The following is a 10,965-nucleotide window of genomic DNA, read 5'->3' as shown; positions in this document are numbered from 1 at the left end:
TATATGTGATCTCTTAGGATAACAGTAGTGACACTTTTAATCCCAAAATGTAATGAAAAATGTAAATAATTTATTTCACATAGTCCAGAAACAATTTTGATCCTTTTCCCGTTTATAAAATACAGATGACACATGCGGGAGAAAGTAATAAAACACTATTACAATTTACAACCATGAAAAAAACAAAAAGGCCAGAAATAAAAAACGTGCAAAAGAAACCATTTAGTTTAAAATCGTTACAAAGAAAATTATAAAAATCTTTAAACCTGATCGTCACATAAAATAATATTATTTTCGTTTTATATTAGTTGTTTAATTTCTTTTACTCGCTTTTTAATAAATTAATTACTAATAAAAATAACTTCACTAATTTACTCTTTTAACTTTTTTAATAAAAACTTTTTTTATTTACAAACTTATTTACACAGTCAAAATGAATTAATCATAAGCGTAAAATGAAAAAAAAAATAATTGATTTTATCTTTTATGCACTGACAAGTAACTAATATCGGACATAATGTGTTTTTTTCAAAAAAAAAAGATTCTATTGTCTTATATTACAAAGTTATGTCAATTTTTTAATTCAACGATTTTAATTGATTATCTAGAATATTAGAAATAGAAAATTTACGAAACGTGTCACTTAAATCGGGACGGAAGGAGTATACCACTTCGCTACTCCATTTGTTTTCTGTCGTTGAGTGCTTTGATTAGCATTTTGAGAACTGTTTTTGGTTAAATGTTATAATTAGTTCTTCCTTCATTTATCTTTCTTTCACTTTTTTAATTAAAACCAAAAAAAGGACGTGTTTGATTTTAGGTGATAGAAGGTTTTGCTGAACATATTTTATTTTTATATTTTTCAAATTTGAGATATCATCAATATGTTGTCTTTTTACTAGATAAATGTGTCATCTAATTACATTTTATTTTGTATTTATATATTTTTTTTAATTTTAAACGTATACGAGTAGATATATAAACTTTTCCCCTTCTACCACCTAAAAATGTTTGTATATATTCTAGTTTTGGGAATAGAATCTTCCTTACTAGAGATAAATTTGATAGATTAAATATTTTGTATTAGAGAAAAATAACTTGTACATATGGTTGCATGTAGAATGAATATATAGTATTTAGGAAGAAGTTCGATGATGTCGTGACACATAAAATAGAAAAATGTATCCATAATGGCTTTATTTATCGAAGTATTGTGTCTCGTTTCCAAATTTATTGGAACCACATTATTCGGAATAAGATAGAAATTTATGACTCGAAGTTAATAAAAATTTTATTTTCGAATAGAATATATATAAAAGGATAAAATAATTTATGTCAGATATATTCATACATAAACATATATTTGCTCTGCTATGCTCATTACTCCCATAGTGAACTTTTTACGGCACGAAACCAACTAACAATTGAGTTTTGACACGAAATGGTTAATTAAAAGAAAAAAGGGATAAAAAGAAAGATATATTCTTTTTTCTTCTGTGTTTTCTTCTTTTCGGAATGACATAAGAAAGTCTTGTATTTGAATTCGTTTGTAACTTTGAATTCTTAAATTCATTAAAACAAAATATTTTAAACTTTTTTTTCATTCGATGAGTGTGTGTAGTGCACTCGTTATATATGTGGAATTCAAATACATAAGCATGTCAGGTCATTCCGTCTTTTTTTTCCTCCAATTTGTAACTTCGTATTCATAACTATAAAACAATTATTACAGTCAAATAAGTATACATACTCTTCTATTCTTAACGATCGTATTTTATGATTAATATAAATTTTTGAGCGTGAATTCAAATGTAATCGAAATTTTTGGCGCACAGAAACGGTTTTGATTTGGCAGAAGAGTGACCCAACTGATTAAGAAGATAAGGACAAGAAAAGGGTGTCTTTTAGCAGTAACTGCTCTGCCTCTGGGCTCTGGCCCTATATATAAACCCTTCACTATGACTCATTTTCATAAATATATTCGACTTATTGTTCATTTTCCTCCTTTGGGTATTCAATTTTTTGAAATTCTTGGAGAGTTTGTTAAGTTTCTTCACTTGGGTTTTCTTCAAAAAAACCAATCTTTTTCGTCTCTGAATCAAAGAAATTGCTACTCTGTACTGCAAAAGTGAAGAAAGACATGGGTGTTGTTCATACTCTGCATTTTGTTTTTGGGATATTTGGTGGGTTTTCACTCTTCTTCAAGATTTTTGTTTTCATTTTCTGTAATTTACATTCTTAGTTTCATCTTCTCTGTTTTGCAGGAAATGCCACTGCTCTGTTTCTGTTCTTGGCACCAATGTGAGAGAGCTTTTTTCTTAAAAATGGCTTCTTGCTTTTTGTTTGAGAAAAAAAAAATTGGGGCTTTTCTCCATGAATCTGTTATAACATTTTTTATTATCTTCTTCTTTTAGAATCACATTCAAGAGGGTTATACAAAATCGATCTACTGAACAATTCTCTGGCTTGCCTTACGTTATGACTTTACTCAACTGCCTTCTTTCTGCATGGTAAAGATTATATAACATTGTTGTATTTATCTTTCAGGTTAAACCATTTGTATTATTATATATGCTTTTTGTTAAATAGTGTTCTGTTAAATTATAGTCATTTCAAGAATCTTGCTGACATGATGTTAAAAATTGTTCAACTATGGTCTATGTTGTTGTACTGGTGTCGGATCCTCCAAAAATGCACTGGATCTGATTTAACGTTTTTCGAGAAACATTGTTTTTGGTTCATGTTAGTAGTGTTACATTATCTCATATTGATTTTGTAGTAAAGAAGTGATACATGGTTTGTTTTTGTGTATCAAATTGGATAGGTATGGTTTACCATTTGTGTCACCAAATAATCTGTTGGTGTCTACAATCAATGGGACTGGAGCTGTAATTGAGACCATTTATGTGCTGATCTTCATTGCATTTGCACCAACTAAAGAGAAGAAGAAAATCTCAGCACTTTTTCTATTAGTCCTTACTGTTTTTGCTGCTGTAGCCCTTGTTTCCATGCTTGGTTTACATGGAAGCAAAAGGAAGCTCTTTTGTGGTATCGCTGCCACCATCTTCTCTATCATTATGTATGGATCTCCTCTATCCATCATAGTAAGTTCCTTTCGTGCTCTTTCTCGAGCATTGTATATTGGTTACTTCATCATAGTCTGTTGGGATGAGTAGTGCTACTAGATGTTCAATTTTAACATAAGTGATTAGTTCACCATAGTTTAAACTCAAGAATTTATGTATACAGAGACTGGTGATCAAGACGAAGAGCGTGGAGTTCATGCCATTTTTCTTGTCGTTGTTTGTGTTCTTATGTGGCGCTTCCTGGTTTGCATTTGGCCTTCTTGGCAAGGACCCTTTTGTTGCTGTAAGTAGCTGTTTGTTGAGTATGTATATGGCAAACTATGGTTGCTAAACAAGATATATGGTGGTGTTGCATTGCAGATTCCAAATGGTTTTGGTTTTGGTTTAGGAACAGTGCAACTTATCTTATATGCAATCTACTGTGAGAAGAAGGGATTCACAAGGAAATCAAACCTTGATGAGTCAAATGGCAAGTCTCACCAAGAGGAGAAGCAATCTAGCAAGTCAAGGCTTGAGCAAGTTTAGGACATGATTGCCTCTAATTCTTCTTGAATGATGATTGTGCATCTTCTTTTTGAGATGCTATAGTGATCTTTGACATATGTTTTAGTATTGGATTAGTTCATGTATTTGGAATTTCTTTCCCAATTATGTTGTTTTTTTTCATCATATTTTGCTGCCTGCTCAAATAAACCATAAGATCCTTCTTTTGTTTTCTTCTAATGAATATGCCTTACTATTTAGACACTCTCTTGTAAGTTGAAACTAGGATCTCCCCCTCCCTCGGCCTTCTTCTTTGGAAGATCTATCTCGTGTCTGGTAGTATATGGTTTTACTTTGCAAGAATCTCGAATCATTCTTTGAAGCTCATATGAGGCCCAGAGTTAATATTAACATACTGGGCTGGGCTACTGATGCCAACGACCAGCCCATTTATATAAATGGTAAATATTTCTTTATATTATTTATGCAAGTTTCCCTTGTATTAATTATATAATAAGAATATCATAGCTTATTAACATCATTTGGATCACTCAAGCCTCATTTAAAAAAAAAACAGATTAAGATGTCTTAATAATTGAATATTAAAATATACATTTGCCGAAAAGAACACATATTTTGAATCATATTATTTTTTCAAGAATCCATTCAATATTTTCCTTTTCTTAATTTGTTGTTAAAAGCTCATAAAAGAAGTAGTTGCACCACAGGACAAAGAACAACAAAAGAAGAAAATTTTAAATTGATTTAATTTTAATAATATAAAAATCAACTAAATCATTTTTTTTAAAATTTTAATTAAATAACAACCTATAAACGCCCATATTTATAGTAGTCATTTTTCTCTATTATTTATATTTATTAAAAGTCAAATTTATGCTTTTTTATGTAAATTTTATGAATCTTGGCAATATAGAAGTACAAAATATTGGATCATCAAACTTGTCTCACTTGTATACAGGTAGGGTAAAAGGACTCAATGTTACTTCTTGAAAAAGAACTAAATAGGATAGCTGATGAATGGAATGTCCCATATCGATAAAATAATGAAAATTTCGAACATTTTTGTTTTTATTTTTTCTTTGTGATAATATAGCTCATCAGTAAGCACATATCTTGTACGTATAAATTATTTTTTTTATAAAATCTACAAATGTGAGTTTCTTAATTGAAGTTCTAATATGTCTTTCACTTTCTCCTTAAAATCTATTTATATAATTTACTATTTAATTACATCATTAATTATAACTTTGATGTGGATATCTACGAATTAAAAAGAATCACCAGACGTATCATTATTTTTTACAAACCTTAATCCTTCATCATTTTATCACTAAGCACATATATTGCACGTATATGAATATTTTATTTATTATAACAAAAAGTAAGTATCTAAAAATATTGAACTTTTAGTTTATTTATACTCTTAGAATGTTTCTAACAAACATGTTTTGCTTTTATAACTTAATGTTTGATCATGTTTTAATCTTTTATTGTATTATATTCGACTTGTAAATAAGCACGCACTTATGAATTGTGATTTTCACTTTTCTGTTCGAAGCATATTTATAAAGTATCCTTTATTTAAAATATTTTCTATTAACAACAATAAATTTCTTATTTTTAATAATCAGCCTAATTAAATCATAATTCTGCGATGGATATGATTACATTATGTATTAGCAAAGACAATTTGAAAATAATTATTGTTGAATATTTTACGAAAAATACTTCATTATGGACATTTGTATGAAGATCACCAAAACTTAAGGCGTCCAGAAACTAGATACTATCCTTAAGAATATTTCATCCGATAAGTATATTCCCTAAAATTTAGAAATTAGAAGCCATAAACTAATAAAACTAGACAAACGAAACCCTATCAAAAGAAAATAAAAGTGATCGTATTTCTCGTATGATCTCTCTTCATAAAAAAGAATTTTTATTTTTAACTATATCCCAAATAATAATATTTTGAAGATCACTAAGCACATGTTTTGTACGTGTATCTATCTGGTTAATATAACAAAAAAATTGGATAAAAAATACGAAACTATTAGCAATATCCACATTCTTAGGACATGTAACAACCATAAACAAGATAAGAGTGCACCTATAATTATAAAGTTAAGAATCAAGAGTATAATTATCTTAGAAAAATACAACTAGCAACAATCACAAAACAAGAAATTTATCAAAGAAATCTTAAACTAATCAAGCTAGCAACTTTATATCAAAGCAATAAAATATAGATTCCAAAGATAATAGTACTTGCACATTACTAAAAACAAGATCATACAATAAAAGAGGGTGCATCATTATAACATTACATTGAAATAAAACCACAAAGTCTCATAAAGTACTACTACTTGTTCAAAACAAAACAACACAAAATTAAAATACAAAGATGCAAACCACAACTTTTATTTCAAGGAGTCTAATAACTTTCATTTTTTGACATTATTATTGTCACCTGAGAAATCTCCATTTTTTACCTTGTCACCAGTTGGAGGGACCTTCTTTTCTTTGGGTACTATGGGAACTAGTGCTCTTGGATCCACACCATTCACAGGGATAAGACCCTACAACCAAATATAAAAAACAAATCAATGAATAAAATTGTATGATTTATAAAGCATACATGCATGTATGAGTTGTAAAAATTATATTTTTTAGTGTTTAATAATATTGGGATAATGCCCAAGTACCTCCTCAATATATGTCCGAAATCTCAGAGACACACTTATACTATACTAAGGTCCTATTACCTCCCTTAACTTATTTTATTAATAATTTTTTACCCCTTTTTAGCTTACGTGGCACTATCTTGTGGGCCCAACGATGATTAACTTTTTTTTTCGAACTAGTGCCACGTAGGCTAAAAAGGGATAGAAAATTACATATAAAATAAGTTCAGGAGGGTAATAGGACCTTAGTATAGTATAAGTGTGTCTCTGGGATTTCGGGCATAGGTTGAGGGGGTACTTGGGTATTTTCCCAATAATATGTGTTTATTATTGACTTTATATACTTCCTAAGAAATTATAATAGAACGATAGTTTTACTATATCATTATTTGAATATAATAAATATAATGTCTTGAAAAATGCAATAAAGATGACTATAATTAATGACAAAGGTATAACTAGGAACTAGTTGTAGAATTATGCATTGATTTATAAAGTAGACAAGTAGTGTTGGACATCCCAAAATAGTATAGTAAACAATTATTGTTGGACAGAAGAAATATAAATTAGGGAAAAGGTCTGAATATATACGAACTTTCACCGAAATTATTGTTACCATACCAAACTTTGAAAAAGACGTTTTACCCCTGCACTGTTTAATAATGTATTTTAAAGGTATATATGTGCTTACATGGGCATAAAAAATATTGCATAATTATAAATAGTAATGTGTCCACGTGGACACATATATACCTTTAAAATACACTATTAAGTAGTTCAGGGGCTAAATGGTCCTCCATAAAATTTCGAATCGTAACAACAATTTCGACCAAGATTGAAATATTTTTCAAACCTTTTTCCCTATATATTACTAGTGTATAAATACTTCATTTATTTCCATTTATATGCTGTTCGTACTAAAAATAAATGGTTACTAATATCTATCATTTCACAAAATCAATACATATATAAAACTATTCTTAATTTTTAACGTAACAAAAATTTTCAGCGAGTACACGATATATTTGAATTCAAATAAATAGATAAATGTAGATGAAGCATTCGAAAAAGTTGATAATAAGAAATTAAGATTAATTCTTACTCCATAATCAACAAGATAGAAATTCACAGTAAGTACACGATAAATATAGAGCAAACATGTGATATAGTGATCAAAATGTACTCGACAAAATTACTGTTAATTTCATTTATAATATGTCACTAACATTTCCACATTGTGATATAAGCCCTAATTTAGTATATTTTGTGTTTGATACTTATTTTAGGATGTTGTCTAATTTAGATTCAAAGTATAAAAAATTTATTAAAAAACCATGTGCTTTTTAGTAGGAATTTTTTTCGTTCATCGAAACTCGGAAAAAAAAACCCTAGGGTTTCCACTAACCACATGCTTATTAGCTTTATCGACCTGATTATTAAAGAATATTTCATATGATTAAGTTTAAAAGTTAAACTAACTACACAAATAAACTGCTTGATAGTGTAATCAAGTTTTTAAGAGGCTAATTTTTTTTTAAATAGCATTTATTTTTTAAAAAGTAAAGTGTAAGGTCAAGTTTTTGGTAGAAACTCTCTTTTTCAGAAGCTAAAAAAACTAGTAGATTTTTTCAAAAATTCTTTTAAAAAAATTACACTTCGAACCACTTTAAACTCAAAAGTATTATTAAAATTTATTGGTCAAAAGACACAACGTCTTTTATTAAAAAAAAATTAATAATGAAAAAGAAAATAAACAAAATATATACTAAACCACAAATTTGACTATCTTGAAATTAAGTTTTAATTTATTTTTTGAAAATAAAACTACCCCCATATCTTTTATTTATGTATATTTTAAGATCTTTAAATTTACCAATAGAACAAAAAAATTAATTAATGGGAAATCTGTGGAATTAAATGATTTATCTGAACTCTTATAGTTACAACATTTATAGCTTTAGGAATCTTATCATTTTTATTTAAAAAAACTTAAATAATTTCACTCACACTTAGTCAAAATCGTTTTGTATAGACCGAAATGAATTTCTAAAAACTCTATAAGTTTTATATAGATTTTGTATTAAGATTGAGAAATTTATTAATTAATCAGAACTCAATAATTAACAAAGTTAGCTTTTGATCCAATAGTGTATAATGAAGCATTCTCAAATGAGGGTTTGGTTCCCCTTCTACACTTTGAATAGAGATTCTTAAAAAGAATAATTGAAATCCTTCAAAGCACATAAACTTTAAAATCAAAATCCTTCTCTTACTTTAGTAGCCATCTCTTAAAATAAAAAATTAAAAATACATAAAATTTAAAACCTAGATCTGGCCTCACTATCGTGGATAATTCCCCTTTTGCACTCAAAAATAGAGATTCTTGCAAAAAAAATTGAAATTTATGTCTCTTACTTTACTTTTGTAGTCATCACTTAAAATAAAGATCTTAAAATAAGAAAAGTGAAATTTCATAAATTTTAAAACCTAGATCTGCCTCTCGCATTTAGAATCGTCACTAAAAAGAGAAGACTTTTAAAATAAAAATTAAAATCACTGAAAACACAAACTTTAAAATCTAGATCCATCCCCTATAGGTCACTAAAAAAAATGAAGATTCTTAAAACAAAAAATTAAAATAGTTGAAAACACAAACTTTAAAATTAAGATCCATACTAAAAGAAAATGAAGATTCTTAAAACAAAAAATTAAAATAGTTGAAAACACAAACTTTAAAATTAAAATCCATCCTTCACTTTTATAGCCATCACCAAAAAAAAAACATCAAAATTATTTTTCATTAATTTTAGACTTTGTTTTGCTGTCATACAAAAACAAAAAACACATACATTAACACACACAAAATGTTAGAAAGCAAAAAGCAAAAAGAAAAAGAAACTAACACATATATACACTCATATATATGTTACCTTCAAAAAAATCTTTGTAGCTTCTTCATGAGTATGAGTTCTGATGATATGCATAGCCTTCTCCTAAAAACAACCAAACAACAATAAATCAAAACACATCTAAGAACACGCTCGCGTTTCTCATATGTATATCAAAACATACCCTAAATTCATTGAGTTGTTGTTCATTCAAAGTCTTAGGCTCTTCAATGTAGGGAGGTGGTGATGGTGGTGGTGTTGAGTCTGGTGACGATAGTGGTGGAGAGTAATCCATAAAGATAGACAAGCAAATTGATTTATTAGAGGAAGAAGAAGATGTGATGAAGAGGTGAAGAAAGAGTTGATTTTTATGGAGGAAGTGAAGAGAAAGGACAATAAGAAGGACGTGGCATACGTTACAAATGTGAATATACATGGCACCATGCATGCATTGCATTGCTTCTTCTTCTTTTTTTTTTTCAATTTTATTATCAACAATACTACTATAAAGAGTCCAAAAATTTCCATACGTTTCTCATTTGCTAGCTAGCAAAGCAAAGCAAGCTAAGTACTTCTTCTTCACTTCTATCTCACAATAATCACACACACTCCCAACGGCTTTTGTTTTTTGTTTTTTTTTTTTGTTTTTAGTTTTCACTATCTCTCTCTCTCTCCTAGTGTGAATAGCTTGTTTTATTTGGGAAACATTGGAAATGAAAAACTAGAGGGTTCTAAAACTTGGATTTATCTTATGAGTATAACTTGAATGAGTTAATTAATTAATTATATGGTGAAGAGTTTTACTTTGATTGGAAAAGGGGTTGGTGATCTCATTATATGGATTTGGGTGTAATTATTTTTTCTTCCGCTAGTTTTTGAGGTTGAGTTATGTCTGAGATTTATTTTTGTCTGATGAAAATGGAAATGGTGATCTCTTTAATTATATTATCTTCGGTAATATAATCATTCTTTCTTAAGTTAGTTTTTAGGTTAGGGCGCTCAAGATTTATTTATATTTGATGAACACGAGAACGATGATCTCCTTATATAGTTTTGGGAAAGTCTGCCCTTATAAATTGATTTTTGGGATTGATTTAGAATTACTATCAATTTTTTTATAGTCGAATCTAAGATTTCTGGAAAATGAATGTACCACTAAAAAAAGAAAGAAAAAATGCATTATGTGAGAATTCCCAAGTGTGCTCTAAGTAAATAACTCAATATCTTGCTAAATGCATCATTTAGCCTTCTTGTAGTATAAACGCCAGAAGATAATATTATACTAACTTTAGAAGGTATATACATAAAATATCTAGTTTTATGAAGAGACCGTAAATTTATGTGTCTCGTTTTTAACCCATAGATTCTCCCATAATTTCATTACATATAATTACCAGAGATGAGTCATCTTGATTCTTGGATTTATCTTATGAGTTTAACTTGAGTGAGTTAATTAATTATATGGTGAAGAGTTTTACTTTGATTGGAAAAGGGGTTAGTGATTTCCTTACATGAGTTTGGGTAATTATTTCTCTTAAGCTAGTTTTTAGGGTTGAGTTATATTTCAGATTTATTTTTATCAGATGAAAATGGGATTGGTGATCTCTTTAATTATATTGTCCTGGGTAATCATTCCTTCTTAAGATAGTTTTTAGGTTAGGGAGCCCAAGATCTATTTATATCTGATGAACAAGAGATTGGTAATCTGCTTATAATATAATCTTGGGAAAGTCTCCCCTTATAAATTGATTTTTGGGATTGAGTTAGAACTGCTATCTACTTTCTTTAAAGTCGAATCTAGAA

At 28.4% G+C, this 10,965-nt stretch overlaps 1 protein-coding gene and 1 long non-coding RNA gene across 2 annotated transcripts; one reads left to right on the top strand and one right to left on the bottom strand.

Moving 5' to 3' along the window:
• Nucleotides 1-1,512: 1,512 nt before the first annotated feature.
• LOC101258946 (bidirectional sugar transporter SWEET1-like) lies at nucleotides 1,513-3,829 on the top strand. The gene is made up of 6 exons (XM_004237674.5): nucleotides 1,513-2,183; nucleotides 2,265-2,301; nucleotides 2,415-2,510; nucleotides 2,825-3,104; nucleotides 3,250-3,369; nucleotides 3,447-3,829. Exons 1-6 carry the CDS (start codon nucleotides 2,141-2,143, stop codon nucleotides 3,609-3,611), a joined length of 741 nt encoding a protein of 246 aa, XP_004237722.1. The 5' UTR covers nucleotides 1,513-2,140; the 3' UTR covers nucleotides 3,612-3,829.
• Nucleotides 3,830-5,883: 2,054 nt separating this feature from the next.
• LOC104647118 (uncharacterized) lies at nucleotides 5,884-9,718 on the bottom strand. Its single transcript, XR_011220833.1, has 3 exons — nucleotides 9,347-9,718; nucleotides 9,205-9,267; nucleotides 5,884-6,169 (listed from the first exon to the last, which is right to left on the bottom strand). It is a non-coding gene; the product is annotated as an uncharacterized lncRNA (long non-coding RNA).
• Between the last annotated feature and the right edge of the window lie 1,247 nt (nucleotides 9,719-10,965).

This window comes from Solanum lycopersicum, chromosome 4, assembly GCF_036512215.1.
Source record: "Solanum lycopersicum chromosome 4, SLM_r2.1".
Taxonomy (NCBI): domain Eukaryota; kingdom Viridiplantae; phylum Streptophyta; class Magnoliopsida; order Solanales; family Solanaceae; genus Solanum; species Solanum lycopersicum.
The sequence above is the reverse complement of the archived record's forward strand: the minus strand, read 5'-3'. Positions and strand labels throughout refer to the sequence as shown.

Bases quoted from the DNA above. Each gene is read 5' to 3' on its own strand.
- LOC101258946 (XM_004237674.5), top strand. From the start codon at position 2,141: ATGGGTGTTGTTCATACTCTGCATTTTGTTTTTGGGATATTTG. The intron at 2,184-2,264 runs GTGGGTTTTCAC...TCTGTTTTGCAG, and splicing joins TTTTGTTTTTGGGATATTTG to GAAATGCCACTGCTCTGTTT. The intron at 2,302-2,414 runs GTGAGAGAGCTT...TTCTTCTTTTAG, and splicing joins TTTCTGTTCTTGGCACCAAT to AATCACATTCAAGAGGGTTA.